The sequence below is a fragment of the Poecilia reticulata genome, linkage group LG18, assembly GCF_000633615.1.
Source record: "Poecilia reticulata strain Guanapo linkage group LG18, Guppy_female_1.0+MT, whole genome shotgun sequence".
Lineage (NCBI taxonomy): Eukaryota > Metazoa > Chordata > Actinopteri > Cyprinodontiformes > Poeciliidae > Poecilia > Poecilia reticulata.
Genome location: NC_024348.1, coordinates 5,879,690 through 5,897,313, shown reverse-complemented (window position 1 = coordinate 5,897,313; position 17,624 = coordinate 5,879,690). Strand labels below are relative to the sequence as shown.

Genomic DNA, 17,624 nt, shown 5'->3' with positions numbered 1-17,624 from the left:
ACACACACACACACACACACACACACACACACACACACACACACACTTCCAAATCCATAAACAGATAAAAATCACGCAGGTCAGGAAATGACACAATGGGCCAATTAACTTTGTGACATAAATAAATGTCACAAAGTTACATTTATTTACTATCCTGGAGGAGTTTTATCATTTCACTCTTATCATCTTCTAAATTTGGTCCAAAAACTCACAACAACCAAGAAAATCTTTAAAGAATTTTAAAAAAAAAAGAACAAAACTGAGATTTTCAATTTCATGAGTTATGCCATAAAAATAAAATTAATATTTCTAACGTTTTCCTTTGTACCTAAAAGCACGTATGCATTCACTTTGAATTTCCTAATTTTAAGATAAATTCAAGATTTTTCAAAGGTACTAGTTTCACTGGCAAATTATTTCTAAAGACATTTTTCCCACGTTATAAGTGAAATAATCTGCCAATGGAGCAAGTACGTTTTCATCAATATTAAGGAATTATTGACTTGAAGCAAGCTCCTAAATATTTCTGAAAAGTTGCATGCAATCTAGCTTTGTCTTATTTCAAGCGTCCTAAGATAGGAACTAGGAACCAGACCAGTGTACTTCTCTTTGCAGTGTTTCCTTCATGTTGGTGCTTCAATAGAGTCTAGAGTTGAAAATGCTCAACAAAACACCCCAGGGCCCAAGAGTTCCTGTGAGAGCAGAGCGGCAGAGAAGAAGAACGGGCAAAGTGGAGGAGGAAAGAAGTGGAGACAGGTGTGTGACCTCCTCCGGGAGCCATAGGGCAACGGAGGTGAGAGGTGGTGGTCGAGAGCGATGGAGGAGGTGCTCCCAGTAGCTGTGGTGATGACATGGAATGTGCCTGATGCTCTCCTCCATCCCCCCGGCTGAGGTTTATTGGCCGTCACCCCTCGCGGGCCGGCGGGTTGTGCGCCCAGACCTGTCCCCGCGCCGTCTGACACACACTTCGGTTTACTAAATGCCATCTTCTGGAATCAGGAATGCTGCTGGTGGTTTTCGAGTGCAGTCAACAAAATAGATAGAAAAGAGGGCAAATGCTATGAAATATGCAGATAGTAAGCTTACTCTGTATACATAATATTATAGGTACCTCCACACCTTTACACAGCCTAAAAGGACAAACATGCTGTATGTTGACATTACCGCCTGCCACTGTCAACAAAGTTTAGGAAATCTGTGCATTTAAAGAAGAAAAATATGAGCAAACACCTGAGTTCATGTCAAGTTTAAAAATGAAGCTAAATTTGCATTTGATAAGGAAATCTATACCCCAAGCTGAATGGGAGATGTCAGCTACCATAACAGCGCTAAACATCTGCCACTCAACCCTCGGTATCGCCTCATCTGCTACCTGAGCAGAAATAACACCAGACACTATCTGGCTCATTCTGTTTGCACCTGCAGGTTTCAATCCTTGGTCATGACTAATCCACCCTCTGTGTGTGTGTGTGTGTGTGTGTGTGTGTGTGTGTGTGTGTGTGTGTGTGTGTGTGTGTGTGTGTGTGTGTGTGNTGTGTGTGTGTGTGTGTGTGTGTGTGTGTGTGTGTGTGTGTCCGTGTCATTGCAGATTTTAGGAGCGTTCAAGACTTTTATGTTCAAGCGCGGTCCCCTGAGCCATGAATCTATCATCTGTGTCAAACGGCCAATATGGTAAAAAAAAAAAGTTGCCGCAGGCAGTGCTTAGTGCAGCCCTCAGTTATATTAAATGATGAGAGATGACAGAGAAAATCACGCAAGTTAAACTGCTCCTTGCCACACCCGTGTTGTTTTGTGCAATAAAGTAAAGAATGTAGAAACGTCCTTTGCGGTGCGCATTACTTGCATGCAGGTTTATTCTTTGTTGCAGTGAACATATGTTTTTCTTTTTTTCCACTGCGGCGTGGCAACTGCAACACAAGATGCGTAAATTGCTCCACGAGAGCATGCAAACCTAGCATCATCATGCTAAGATGATGCTAATGCTAGGCATTTGTGTTTCTTAGCCATGTTGTGTCAATTAAAGTAGGGGAAGTAAATTTAAAGTAAAAATATGTTTTCGGTTCATTTATGAACATCTTAGAGTTTATGTTGGTTGATTAAAACATGCTAATTTGGGGGCGGGGGAGAAATATTGTTTTTGTCTAAAAGAACTTTTGCACAGATTTTATTCAAATCAAAATACCTAAACAGATGTAAATTCGTGTAAAAAACGTGAATTCACGAGCTAAAAAACGCTCAAGGAAAAATATGATTTTTTTTTTTTCTCTCATCTGGTTTACGTCTAGTTTTCTAGTGGCTTAATGAAGTCATACAAATTAGACCAGTTGCTAATAATGCTAATGCTGGACGTCTTCTGAGTCATCAGAGAATCCGACGCTGAACAGTGAAAAATCAACACATGATGTGAAACACACGACGATTAGGCAGCGCAGCAGGTGATGAGATTACTGATGGTCAATAAATGATAATGATTTAGCAGCAGGAAAGAAACTAAAGTGGACATAGCAATAAACCAAGAGAGGATAAAACTAATCAAAGGAAACTAAATGGAAATGAATGAAGAACAAAATGCAAGAATAAACTAAGAAACTAAAGTAAATAAGGAGGAATAAACTGGTATGGCAAGACCTTTCAAGCAATAATTAATACAGAGGACTGTATGGCAAGAATAAACAGACACTATTTCCAGATAAAAGGTAAAGTAATATTGTTGAAGTGCCATGGGTAGCCATGGGGCGCAACTACACATTATTCAGGTGGATGCGAAAACATAAATCGGCGCCCCCACGAAGGAGCATAGAAACATATTTTTTTCATATTAGATGTGTGGAATTAGCCAAAACACAAAACATTTCACAGAGCTAACATTTAGATTTGACATCTATGCAAGTATGAGTAAATCTTTGAGTTAATGTCATGCTCATACTCTCTCTATCCTACCAACAGCTGAAACTGCTCTCAGGTCAGTCAGTGAGCAACCTATTTTTAGGAGCGGCCAGAGCGAGCTCACACTGAATAAATATGTAGGGCAACCAGGCTCTGTTGACAAACACCCGGTTATAGGACACCGACAACCGGCGCAAAACACCGCAACTCCTTCGCCGTGGACGTCAGACCTTAAAACGTTGTTCCGGTGAAACATTTAGATGACAGTCGGGAGTTTACGTTCCCTCTGAGAGCCGCCACGTTCTGCAACGTGGGGCTGGCACAATGATCGACTGTCCCTCCTCATTAGTGGCCCTCTGAGGCCACTTTGGCCGCGAGGCACAGAGCCAGAGGACAATTAGAGGCCCTTCAATTAATAATGACTGAAGTAAAAGCTAAAAGCACGGGGGAAGTTAAGGGAATGGTGCCAGGTGGTTTGATGCTGCAGGACAGCTGAGTCAGGATTCAGAGGAAATTCTTGCAACAACTTTAACAATCATTTTTAAATCTTAAAAGTGAAAAAAAAGATTTTTTATAAAAAAAAATGTTGACATCAAGTCAACGACGTCAGAAACGGATGACAAGAACCCCTTTGTTGCGCATGCCAAAAGTTGCCTTACACTTGAACAGTCCCACAGTCAAGCATGAGTTAGCAGAAGAGAAACTGGGCCAGGGTTAGCGAGTTAAGACGCAGCGCTGCCAGCAGCCGGCCCAGGCGGTTTTATGGACGACAGCCACGGGACGGCGTGACCCAGTCCCCAAAAATACCCGCCGCTCCCTGTGGGGGACTTTAAACGGCGGCCGCTTCGCTCCCACATAAACAAGAGTTTCGGCCGCTCCGGGATTTCCGCTCACGAAATACCTGAAGAGTCAGGAAAAAAAAGGATGCAGAGGAGTTCACAGAGAGGTCACGACAGGTTTTTTTTTTCGGGTTTTTTCCGCACGTCGTAGATACAAGCTGCGGAGCCACGGAGCAACAGGGAAAGACGAGAGACTCGGCAGCAGAGATGGACGGCTGCAGATTCACTTCTCGGATGACGAATGGTCTTCAATAAGGGTTCAACCGCAGGGCACGGCTAACCGCTAACAGCTTCATAATCAGCTACAAAGCTCACTATATTACACTTGACCTGTGTGGTATTTTGGCCTCTGGGGAGGCCTACAAGACAAATTGGGGAGATAATGTGATTTATGGCAGCTGTGGGACGACAGTGACGGACAAAAATTTACCAAAGGATGCTTCAGCAAAAACCAAAAGATAAAAAGAAGGCTGCTTTTGACCTGATGATTGTGACGGCATCAATTATGTTGAAAAGAGAAATATGAAAATAAAACAATTGCTACATTTTGCCACACTTTAACCACAAACTTAAATGTTTTTTACTACATTTTTTTTTTTTGCAATAAACCAAAGATCATGTATTTTCTTTGTTATTGTTATCTTTATCAATACCAATTACCTATTTTGTGTTTAAAGATATATTTAAACAGACAGTTGATTGATGCTTACTATAGTATAGTAAATTTATTTTGAGAGAAGGGATAGATATGTTTTTTTTCTTCTTCAAATTACTCCTTTCATTCAAAACTTTTCCTTATGTCAACGTGAGACATGTTAATTTTAAACTGCAAATAAATGAATATGTAAAAAAAAAAAAAGATGGAGATCAAACGACTTTCTAAAGAAGACTTTCGGTCTCTGAATATGCAAAGTAGGAAGTCGTAATCGGAAAGATTTGTTGCCGTAACTGCAGCCAGAGAAATGAGATAAGAGGAGCTGAAAACACATGTACACCACACTTTTAAGATTAGTGCTTGTAAAACCAATTTGAAAAACGTGTAATTTCCTTGCGCGCGGCTTGTGTTGGTCATATTAACTCCCATTAAATCCATCCAAGCTTGAACACTTTTGGCAACGCACGGCGACAACATAAACAAAGATGGCTGTCGTCGCGTGCTTATCTAGCTCAATGGAGCATAAAGACTTTATCTTTCCAAAATATTACAAGGCAAACGAATTTTCAGCAAAAAAAAAAACATACGTATTAATGGGAAATCCTCCAGAAAGAGATTAAGTCGGAGTACTCTGGTAAAGTCTGTATTTACAGCAATAAGCTGCTGCACCTCCCGAGCTTCACATGTTGTTTTCCGAAAAACAAATGACATCATCACCTTCGCCAGCTGCTCCAGTCGAAGGAGGTGAACACCCAGAGAGCAGTGGCTGAAAAGATTATTCAAAAAGCCCAAAAGGAAAGTTGATCCTGCGCATTAGAGCCAGGTGTTTGAGCGGAGAACTTAAGGCCGTCCCAATTACCCGGCTTGAGAAGAAGAAGAAGAAGAGGAGAGAGAGAGAGAGAGAGGTGGCTACGAGCGATGGAAAAACAGAGCGGAAGTATTCGTAATTACAGGGACAGGCCGAGACACAGTGAGGCGGTAATAGCAGACAATGACTGAAGCATCTGATGTGCCAATGATAGAGCTCCCATCTCGGTCGGCTGCAGCTGGGGGGTTTGCGGGAGCAATTTGGGAAGAAATGGTTGGAATCTCCGGATTGAATCCCCTGAACTTCTTTCATTCAAACCGCCTGTAAGGAACTGAGAAAAAGCTGCAACTTTCCACCCGAGTACATCCAAGTTTCATGACCTGGCTGCAGTTAGAATACAGACATGCTGTCACATTAACACCAGAATTTGACTTTATCAGGATTTTATGATCAAAACAGAGGAATGCATAACGCTGGATGAGTTTCCATTGGCCAAACAACGGCACAATTTGAAATAGTGAAAATAAATTTGCTTCCTAGAAACACTGCAATTTCTGAAAAAAAAAAACACAAAAAAAAAACTTGATAAGTTTTGACAAAGGTTTGAACACATTTGTAACGGAAACGCAGCTAATGACGCAGAAGGAAAACAATTGAAAGACTACCGAGTGCATTTGCATTGATCCCCCTTTTATTCTGATACTCCGGAATAAAATCCAGAGCAACCAACTGCCACCTTAAGACCCCTTGGTCAGTTAAGACGACACGTTAGGACAAGGTGGTGGCACCACAATGCTGAGGGGCTATCAATACATGCCATAGTTTGCATATTTCTATTCTTCTTGTTCCACTTTGCACCACTTTTTTTTTGGTCCTTTTACACCAAATCCCATTAAAATACACTGAAGTTTGTGGTTTCAATATGAACAAAAAGATAAAAATAAACAAAATGTTTGGATCTTATTGAATAAGAGCACAGAAACAGCAGCTCCGAGCAAGATTCATAGTTATTAGCCGTTTTCACAGATATTTGAACTCTTAAATAGTTGGTCTTAGTAAAAATGCCTGAATCAGAGCTCCCACAGTCCAAAAACATGACTGTTAGGTTCATTGGTCTGTCTAAAATCTCCCTAGGTGTGTGTGTGCGTGCGTGCGTGCGTGCGTGCGTGCGTGCGTGCGTGGTTGTTTGTCCTGTGTGTCTCTGTGTTGCCCTGCGACAGACTGGCAACCTGTCCAGGGTGACCCCTGCCTCTCGCCCGGAACATTAGCAGGAGATGGGCACCAGCAACCCTCCTAACCCACTAAGGGACAAGGGTGTAAAGAAAATGGATGGATGGATGGCCTGAATCAGAGACATTCTTAACATGTTTGTGACTAATGCTACGACTACAATGTCTCAAAATGCTGATATGAAGCAGTGTGACCACTAGGGTTAAACTCAATTCAACAAATGGGATGTAAAGACTCCACTTTTTTCTGATTTACTGTTTGATTCAACAGAGAGCTGAAGACAAGCTTTTCAAATGAGCTCAGTTTAAAGTGACACCAGCATGCTAAAGGTAGAGCTAAACCACATAGAGCACACATAAGGGAAGTTGTGACGAGGTTTACAATGGACGCTGGAGGATACGGCCCTTTTTTTTTTTGATCAATTCAAAATGGACAAATAATCTGTTTGAATATAAACCATTTTATTGTTGCTTTTTTCACAGCATCACTAAAGCAACTAAGAAGCAGAAAATTATTGAGAAAATCGGTTGATGTGGTCAAAGCGCACATGCAGCACCAGAGAAAAGAGAGATATTACAAATTCCAGACATGCAAACACACTGAATGAAACATTTACGTCTGTTTGACATTTATAGTCACTGACAGACGCAATATCAAATATCTGACAAAGAAGAAAAAGCGAGAAATCACCTCAGAGTTAAACCTGATCTGAGTTAATCAGATTTGTGTCTGGACTATGACAACTTGGCAATCAACATGGAGGTATTTTTTTACAAACAGTGAGGCAGGTCTTTGTGTTTCCATGGAAACACTTTGTATTTTTCTTGCTTTTGAAACATGAAAATTGGCCTAAAACGAGACAAAGCGGTTCTCGGTTCTTAGGTGACCCCTGGATGAGTTGTTGATGGAGTCTTGGAGTAACTTTGATGTACCAGCTACAAAGTAATGTTTAAAAAAAATAATTGGAAAAAAAACAAAACACAAAATTGCTAAATTACACATAATAACTCATCAACATAAGCCACTGCAAAAGCACAAAATTTTACAAAGTAAGTGTATTTCAACACTTGAAATAAGACAAAACTAATTTAAAAGTAACTTCTCTGCAAGATATAGGGCTTGTTTCAAGTCATTTGTAATAAGACATTTTTTCCAAGTTATAAGTGAAATTATCTGCCAGTGGGTGTAGCACTTTTTTATCAATATTAAAGAATTGTTGACTTTAAAAAAAGCTCTTACATTTTACAGAAAAGTTTCAGTTAGTTTTGTCTTATTTCAAGAGCACCAAGACATTTCCACTAGAAATCACTTTGTAAGATTTTGTGTTTTTGTAGTGTATCACGAATAAAGAAATCCTATTCCCAACGATGCGTAAGAAATCAAACATACCAAACGACTTTAATCTTAATTTCGGAGCGTGCCAGGTGCCCCCGGTTTAACCCATGAGGTGCCACATGTGGGGCTAAACATGGACGTCGGCAAGGTGGAAAGGAAACTTGACATCGGGAAAGAAAAACAAGAAAGGGAAGCATGAAAGACGGATCCAAGAGAAACCCCTGCAAACAAAACATTGGAAATGTAATCCCTCTCAAGTGCAAACAGGCCTGATGATTGGGAGGTAAAGAGGGGATGGGGGGGGGGGGCAGCTGAATGGATCTGGCACGCCGAACAAGCCAAGGCAACACTCTCACTGAGCATCCAGGCAACGTGAAGCTGCTCCACCTCAGCTCCCCTGTCAGACCTTCACAAGTCCCTGAGGAAAGACGGGAGGATTCCACCTCGCTCTCTTTCTCTCTCTTTTATTACAGCTGGCTGCTGTTGCTCATCCTCCTCTCATCAAAGACAGCAAAAGCATACGACTGTACGAGCTGCAGCAGAGCAGGCGGCAGCTTGCTAACAGGTCACTGCGGCTACAACCCTCCCCCGGCCCCTCCCGTTTTGTGCTCAGACGCACTCTGACCTCTGGGGTCACCGCGACCAATCGGGGGACAAACTGACAGCGGTGGCTCCGTCTAAAGAAGAGGAGGGGGGGTTGATCTGGATGCCTGAAGGTGGCTGCGCCGAGCCGCGCAGGAGAAAGAGCCTACAGGGGCAGTAACCCAGGGCATCATCATTTGTGGGGCGGCCCAAAAATTTAGAATGTTTTTGTAATGAATGCATGGTTTACTATAATTTATATAAAACTCATTTGCTCACATGAAGCGCGTTGTTTCAGTATTGTCACATTATTATTAATGTAGAAAAATCTCAAATATTGCAACATGGCGCCATCTCACATGGGAAGGGTTGAACCTGCTAAAGCAGTCCTACCTATTAATGTCTCTAGTTTGCATGGAGGAAACTTTTTATTTTTTTTATTTTTGTTTTTCTTTTGGACAGGGCACCAAAACTGGGCCCTCATCCATTTAAAACAGACCCTGGCGCAGAGCTATGGGGATGATGGCGCCTCCAGTTCCAAATGAACCACCACGCTAACAGAGCAACAAAAAAAATCCACTTTTTATTTGGCTTCTGGATGTTGTAAACAAACCTGTGATGGATTCCACAGACGACACTGAGTCCGATTTTTTTTTTTTTATGTCTGCACAAGTCAAACATAAAAAAAAAACTAATTTGTACAAAAGCAAAGACATCTGAACGTCAACCTCTGACGCCTGAAACGTCTCCTTCAAAAAAATCTGCAGCCAACTCCATCTCAATCTCTCTCAAACAGAATGAGGTTCTGCAAATGAAAAGCAGCGAAACCACATGAACCAAAGGAAGCAGGTGAGAGCAATCATTGTTTAACAACTTCAAACCACGACGGAGGACGAGTCGGGATGTGGGCGGTTTAGCAGATTCAGGACGTCTGAGATCCAACAGGGTTTACATCTGGGACGCCTAATCTTAGTTCTGCTGCTGATTTTGTTCCTGTTTTTTTGTTTTTAAAAAAAAAGGTGGTTCCTCTCCAACGTCAAGTTGGACTGGTTTAACTTTTTAACGTCTTCCCACGTCACTGCCACAAGCTTCAATATATTTTGTTTGAATTTTACGTGAAAGACCAACAAAAAGTAGCCCATTATCGTAAATTAGAAGTCAAATATCATTTTTGAGTTTTTGCAAGAACCAATTTGAAGGGTATGAGATGCATTTGTAGAATAATTTCTATGTGCAATTACAATTTCAAATCTATTCAGTCTAATTCTATGTTTTGTGCTCCGAGCTATTTATCATTTATCCTACGTTATATTTAGAATTAATAATTGCAATTTCTGAACCATGTAAAAGAAGGTTTTCTTTCATAATATTTGACCAAGTTAGTCAATCTGCTGTTTTTGTCAGTTTCTTTATGATTTATTTTACATTGGCTGTTTTACTGCTAATTGCACCAACTGAATAAATTAAAGTTGTTGTTTTTACATGTTTGAAGCTTAAGGTGTATTTAAGTGTGCTGTACTGGTACAGAGTTATGTAAATTCAGTACATTTATGTCCGTGTTTAAAATGTTTCAAGACATTTCAGCAATGTTTTTTAATACCGGATCGGTACTGACCGATATTGAACCTCTGATGTCGATATCGGTATCGGATCCCTAGTGAAAAGCTCGTTCTTTGGTCTCCGTGATGCCGTTTGTTCACTGATGTCCTCTAACAAACCTCAGAGGCCTTCACTGAACAGCTGGCTTTAGACCGTCTGCGTACACGGGGGGGAGCAGTGCTACAAAAGCCGAAAAGCCAGCGTGCTCACCTGAATCGTTTCATACCTCGGGGTATTCCCCCGCGTAAAGCCAAGCTCAAGATGTCTTTCATCACACCTGCACCGACACATTCACAAACACGGGATTTTATAGGGACGGGGGAGACATGCTCCACTGCTTGCGTGAGCCACACAGGTCGCAGACTCTTAGATGTGGGTGTGGGAGAGGAACAACGGAGGCTTTTTAAGAGTACGTTGAAGCTGCTATATGTGGTTTATGTGGTTCCCAATACGCTCAGCGACAAAGATGTTTCGGCCTTTCTCCGAGTGAAGAATGGCCGTAAATTTACCGTCTACTTCAGGGGTGTCCAAAGTCGGTTCTCGAGGGCCGACATCCTGCATGTTTTGGTTCTGTCCCTGGTAACAACCTCCTCAGCTTGTCTATGTTCCTCTTAGGCCTCTAAGGAGCCATCATTTGATCCAGGTGCGTTAAACCAAGGAGAGAACGAAAACATGCAGGATGCCGGCCCTCGAGGACCCACGTTGGGCACCCCTGGTCTACGTGATGAAATTAACTTTAGTTTATGCTACAACTGAGACGGTATCCACAAAAATGGGAATAAAAAAAGGGAGGGATGAAAACGATCCTGAAGAGTTTAAGAGCCAGACTGAAGACCGAAACGGAGCAGCAGCATCCAGTCAAACCAAACATCCAGTCCTCCTTCTCAGATCAGATTTTCCACTCGCCTCTGCGCCTCAACTCAAAACACCTTCAGAACTTTATCCTAAGCGTGTTTAATCGCCTTCTGACCCGCATCGTCAACATTCATGCGGGTTTTCGAGACAAAAAGTCATAAACTTCACAACAATCCCCAATATTTCTGCACACATTCCAAGAAACGTTGTATTAATTGCAGAACATGTCAAATTTATAAATCTGAACATGGGAAGAATGTTCGTTTGGCTGAAGGAAACCAAACAGGAGCAACACAAAAGCTCACCAAAAGATCCTCCGACAACTAGCTTTGATTTGCTTTGAGGATCAATTGGTAAAGAACTGGCTGTTGGAGGAGAAACCAATGAGTGGATGAGCGCCTGAGAAAATGAAATAAGAGAATGGGGGACCCACAAATCAACCCTCAGTGGAATGTTCCACCCCGTGGCACCTGCAGGGAGCAGGAGACAAGTCTCACCAAGGGTCAGAGGAATCCGGAGGGAACTGTTTTAGGAACCAAAAAGTCACATATACAGCATTGGTTCCTACTTACTGTGGATTTAAAAATATCTAACGTCATCATGGGGTGAAGGCTGGCTGCCTTTTCAAATGTGCAAAAAACATTGGGAAAAAAAAAAATCAGCTTTTTATCATACACAGAATTTTTTTAAAGAAAAAATCTTTCAGTTTGAGTAAATTTTTTCCTGTAAAGTATATGCAAAAAAGTATTTTATATATTTAATATGATTCAAATGTTGAGAAACTTTTAAGCTACAGCACTATCAGTCACTGAGGCCTATATATCCTTAGTGGTTTTATAGTTAAATAAATACATGTTTAGATTATTTTTTTTTTTTTTTTACTTGCCTGGCCAGGAGGACGGCTCTGAAATAACATTAACACACTAGTTTTCATTTCAAACCCTTAAAACTAGCAAGACAAAACAAACAGTGATGTCCAGCTGAACCAAAACGCAATACGAAGTCTTAATTCCTGCGGTTCCAATCGCTTGTGCCAACTCTTTTTGACTTTTCCACCGCTGTGTTCCCGCCATCATGCCTCTGCTCTCCCGGCCGTTCCTCCTCACCTGCATGTGATGTTTTCCCTGCACCAACATCTGTGTCAACCCAATAGACCAACTGAACCGCCAGCACAGTCCATGTTTGTGTGTTCGCTGACATGTTAAAAGATAAAACTTCCAACTTCCTCCCTCCTGAAACAAATGCTTATTTAACGTACAGACTAAAACGAGAGACAAAGATTAAAACATCTTTGTTTTAAAAGTCTGGAGGGTTCCTAAATGGTTTGTATGAAAACTTCTGGCTGGTTTTGCTGTGTGGCTAACTTATAGCGCGCTGTAGCTAGCGAGTTTCAACCAAAGCTAATAAAACATGCTAGCAGCAAACAAAAAATACCTGACTCTTAGTAGAGTCGGGTATTTTCCCTCAGTTTGGAAAAAATAAAATAAAATAATTAGGTAACATTTATGCTAAATATCCATGACACCAGTAGGTAGGGGGAGATGGCATTGTCGCAACAAATAAACTACAGGAGAAAACGACTGTTAGCTTATTTGAATTGTTCATTTCACAGCACTGACAAATATCGTCATTTGTGAAGTTTATAATGATCCGGAAAAGTTTATTTTTTTGAAATACCATGAAATCCCCACAACATGATTCTGCCATGATGCTTAGTAACCACCTTAGATTCACAACTTTATACGACATCTGACACTTTTCAATAACATCGTCTCAGAATATGTGATTGTAATAAGATCATTATTAGTGACAGAGAAACGATGTGCGTTCATGCTCGTTCTTCTGTGCCGATTCTGATGACATCTTATAAAGACATTTTGTCAACTTATAGTCAAACTCAGATTGCATTTATTTTTTTCTCAAAACAAACTTTGGGCTTTATTTACAAAGGATGCAATTTATATGCCTATAGGCACAGACCACCCAAGTAATGCATCATTCATTGCCCCTACACATCCATCAATTAGCCAATTGCACACACACACACACACACACACTGCAAAACAATCAGGGAGGTGGTGCTGGGGGTGGAGGGGTCAATTTAAAGTCAATGCAGCTCAATCAGCTGATTTGTGTTGAGACACGGGAGGTTTTCCATCACTCTGCTTACTTGATTTTCAGCTGACAAATAAATTCCTCTTGGTGACCTATTTTCATCTATTTTTTGTCTTTCTTTAACTGAAACTCAGATATAAACCCAGTTATTAATCACCAAATAAATACTATTTTAACCCTTTCTCCCATGAATGAAACCTGAAAAACGTGGAAAGAATGAATCGATTTTGCTCTCATGCAAAGCTGGCCACATGTTAATTAGTAAATTATGGACACATTTTATCTAATTTTCTACACTTGTAGAGCATTGTTCCTTTAATTAGGCTCGCTGATAATTGACAAATAATTAAAATGTCTCATATGGAAGCAAATATTAGAAACATGCGCTACAATTAAAGCATAATCAGGTTAATGTGCAGTATGCTAAAGTATTCATAACATACTACATCCAAAAAGTCATCATTCACCAACACAAAGTGGAAAGAAAATCACATATAATTCTCCATTGAGTTTCGGAGGCATTTTTAAGGGTTGGGTCTGGACTTTGACTGGACCATTCTAACACATAAATATCGAATTGAGTTGATGTCCTTCAGTCTCTTCATGGTTTTCTTCCAGTTTTTTTCCCCCTATAATTATCTCCATTATCTTCCCATCAACTCTACCTAGCTTCCCTGACCCTGCTGAAGAAAAGCATCCCCCACACCATGATGCTGCCACCACCTTGCTTCACTGTGGGGACGGTGTATTCAGGGTGACACGGAGTTTTCTACCACATCGAACATTTTGCCTGTTACCTAAAAAGTTGAATTGCGGTCTCATCTGATCAGAGGACATTCCTCCACATGTTTTGCTAATTACATGCCGAGTTCAAATTACATACAGCAGGAGCAGATTTTAATAGTGGGCTGCTTCTAAAAGCAAATAGATAATATTTTAGACTACCCTTCCAGTTCTACACGATGCACTTCTTTATGCTGGTCCATTATAAATTGTATTGTCCTCCATCTCTTCTAATGTTTATTCTTCAGCTGTCATTTTCGTAACTTTACACCAGGGATGCCCTGCTTTGGGAAGCGACGGTACAAGAAAGAGGCAGAGAAAATTATAGGAGCGTCAAAAAATGTCTGAAGTATGCTGCCGAGCTAAAAGGTGTGGCTTAGACAAGCGCTAATTAACCTCATAAATATTCATGAAGAGCGCGGGGCTTACAATGCAAATGAGCGTGAGCGGGTCCACTCAAATATCAGCTCTATTAACTGCGCCCACGGCTGCATTTAAACGCAGCTTCATTGGAAGCTTTCAATGAAGTGATACACACAACTAAGACACAAAATAGGAATAATTCATCGATAACATGACCAACAAAAGTGTCATTTAACACTCATTTAAATCAATTCTAAACTGTAAAGGGAAAATAACAAAACTTAAAAGGCAGGTAAGACATTTTGAGAGGCTTTGCGCGAAAAAAAAAAAAAAACACAACCGTCGCCTTTTATCTTTGGTTTTCAACTAAGTTGGGCACATTTTTCGCTGATCTACGCGAGCAGCAGTGGTTTAAACATACATCAACAATGTGCTGTGTGAGCGGCTCATAAAGCACGCGGAGAGCCGCTTCACCTGCAGGACCAACAGCAGCCTGGAAACAACTGGTACTTACTCCGTGGGTAGATCTCAGCACACAGGAGACAGTCAGCACACAGATCCTGCAAACGGAGGGAGAAACATTTTGGTTTACTTTATTAGAGTTATGTGAGGGAGGTTTTTTTTTTTGTTTGTTTTTTTCCCCTGGCAGATGACCTGCACTGGAGCTGTGATCGTGCACCGCACAGCTGCATGCTGGGGCATTATTAGTTCGCACGGGGATTTTTGCACAACAACAAAAAAGAAAAGACAAAAAAAAAGAAGAAAAGTATTCTTACAGCAATTTCATTTTTGTTATCCGCCTGGCTGCCACAGATTAGTTCCCCCTCTCTTCGCCAGCAGGAAGCACCTCAAACGCGCTCATCGGCAGCTCCAAAACTTCTACTCCTGTGTCATCTACACGGAGATAAGAAGAGACAAAGTAGTCCCTCCGCTGAAACTGAGACCCCCCACCCCCTCCGCCAGTTCCGCGCGCGCGCGCGCGCTGCAAATGTAACCGAAAAAACATGAACAGAAATCTGGCCAACAAGTAAGAAGTTTGTTCCCACTCACCGAAGTCAAAGCGGTGCACAGGCTGCTGCGCTCTCCGAGCTGCTGCGCTCTCGGCTCTGCGGCGAAAAGCAGCGGAGGGGCGGAGGAGGGGCCACACGTTCCAACACACACACACACACACACACACACACGCACACACACACTCCTCCTCACGCACACATACACACACTAAAGCACGTGTCAGCGCCTCTATAACCGAGAATGCAAAAGCACACCGTCTGAAATCAAAGCTGAAACTCTGCCATCAGGAGTGGTTCACCGATCTCGCGTTTATCCCATAAAAAAAGTGCCAAAACTTTTTTTGCATTACGATAAAATCGCAGACTGAACAATTTAGTTTTTTTTTTATGTATATTGTTTTCTTTATCATTTAGTATGTATTAATGTTGCACAAATACTACCAAGTCTAGAAAAAAATACATGAAAACTTACATTTTTAAAATTGCTTTCTGTTATCATGATTTAATTGTGGAGCACCACAAAGCAGGCAGGAGTCAGGTCTGTTTGCACGCCACACATAGTCATGGTGAGTTACTCAAGTTGCAAACAGTCCTCTTTTAGCTCTAGTGCTCTATTTTTATCCATCTTGACCCGAACCTTCAACACTGTTTTTAACAGCCTGTTGATGTATCTTTTATGCCGATGACGTCATCCTCCTGCTTGAATCTGAATAATGCTTCATCTGTAAAGCAGGATCTCAATTGGTGATTTTTGTCATTTTTTTTCTAGCTCATTGATGTCATATTTATGTGAGACATCTCCATTTGCTCCAACTCCGAGTTAAAATGTGGATCGGAAACAATGTAAACTCTCACAAGATCACATGTGAGGTTCCTCAAGGCTGTATTCTCGGGCCACTTTTCTTCAATATACCTAGTCCCACTCCATTACCTCTTTCCTTTCATATGCCAATGAAACAAATCCCATTTTTTTGTCACCACATTGCCGTATTCGAGTCGATGTGTCGCGATATTAATAAACGGATGAGTAGGAAGCAGAGGTCACCGTTTTTGGTGGCCAAAAGTCCTATTAAAGTGAAAGATCAGCATTCAACCAAAAATAATACTGATAAGAAAGCATTGATACAGTTTGATTTTATCTTCAACAGGCTTAATTTGGTAGTCTCTGTAATAAATAAATAAATAAATTTAAAAAAAAAAGTCAGGCAGCTGCACTGGCCACCTGTTTGTAAACGGGGTAGATTTATCCCATAAACTATCAGAGATGTTCACTCAGACTGTGTTCACTGGACCAGAACTAAACAAGAAGATGGTAAGTTTCTACCTTTCTCGGCTGTGGAACAAACTCCCTGAAAATCTGAGTTGCTCAGAAACAGTATCTATTGTTTTTGACTCACTAACAGAGAACATATCTGTTCATATTCGATTGTTTAGCTCGTTAGCACAGTTAGCTTCCTCCTTAGGCTGTAAACTTGTAGCTAAATGACTGCAAAAGCTTAACATATCCAGTGAGAACAGTGAACAACATGTCGTGTCGTTTTCTTTTCTGTTCTATCCTTTCATGAAAGCAAAAATAAATAAATTGGATAGAAAACATTTGAAAAGTTTGAAAATGTGGCCAAAAGTCTCGAATTTTGATTTGCGTGGCTGCGTAAATGATGAAACTAAAACCAAAGCGGACAACTTCACCTGCGAGCAAAACAGATGGCAATCTGATGATTCACACTGATTTCAATGAGCAGCAGCCTCTCCGAGACGTCCGGCTCACCTGCCACTCGTGTCATCTCCATCCACCTGCAAAGGATCAAAAGTGGAAAAGGGTGACCTTTAAAAATCCCACAGGAATGCAACATGCCCAGACTAACAGAAAAATTAAAGGGAAAATGTCAAGACACTTTTATTTTTTTCTTCCACGCGCAGTCGTTTTTGGGCGCAAAGTGGTATCCATCCGCGCATATCGGGACGTGATAGTTATTTTCTTGTCATTTGAAAGGAAACCCGATCTGAACTGAACGATCCACACCTGAAAGTAAGTTTGGCATTAGATTACATACATATTATTATTATTATTATTTTTTTATGCACTCCTTTTTTCTGTTCCAGATGCATGCGGAACACAAATCACTGCGCTCAAGAGTGTCGGAGTCGCCGCACATCCGGGGTGGGCAAAAGTTGGCGCTGCGAGTCGAGGGGAGGGAAATCGAGTGGGGAAGGGGGACGGGAGGAGGAGGGGTGGGGGGTGAACTGCAGAGGCGCACCGTTGCCAGAGCCAGGATCACTACAGGATCTCGCTCTGTGAGCGCAGCAACAAGCCGCAGGAGTGAGCGCCTTTCTGCTCACACTTTCTGCGTCCGACGGGCCGAGTCTGCAGACGGAGATTGGCGCACAGAGACATGACACGCACATAGAGAGACGGGTCTGTGTGTCGGTAACGCAGGTGGATCGCAGTTTTCCCTCCTCTGAAGATGACTAGAGGCTTGAGGCGCCTGCGACAGCCTGCCTGGGTTGTGATTTGGCTCGTACTGTACGCCACCATACAACTATCCGACTCTGCGGTAAGTGCG

General features: G+C 41.5%; 2 protein-coding genes across 9 annotated transcripts in view; one reads left to right on the top strand and one right to left on the bottom strand.

Annotated features, from left to right (window-relative positions):
- The window catches only part of col4a6 (collagen, type IV, alpha 6), a 150,720-nt gene extending 133,582 nt beyond the window's left edge, over positions 1-17,138 (bottom strand). For 5 of the 6 annotated variants that reach the window (XM_008435132.2, XM_008435130.2, XM_008435133.2 and 2 more), the window contains exons 1-3: positions 15,101-16,818; positions 14,827-14,944; positions 14,565-14,610 (exon numbers count right to left, since the gene is read on the bottom strand). In XM_008435132.2, coding sequence (XP_008433354.2) covers positions 14,565-14,610; positions 14,827-14,837 — 57 coding nt within the window. In that variant the 5' untranslated portion in view covers positions 14,838-14,944; positions 15,101-16,818. The other variant, XM_017310493.1, reaches the window with a different exon arrangement.
- Positions 17,139-17,305: 167 nt separating this feature from the next.
- The window catches only part of col4a5 (collagen, type IV, alpha 5 (Alport syndrome)), a 57,682-nt gene continuing 57,363 nt past the window's right edge, over positions 17,306-17,624 (top strand). For all 3 annotated transcript variants that reach the window (XM_008435139.2, XM_008435138.2, XM_008435137.2), the window contains exon 1: positions 17,306-17,615. In XM_008435139.2, the coding sequence (XP_008433361.1) occupies positions 17,526-17,615 (90 nt within the window). In that variant the 5' untranslated portion in view covers positions 17,306-17,525. The remainder of the gene's footprint in view (positions 17,616-17,624) is intronic.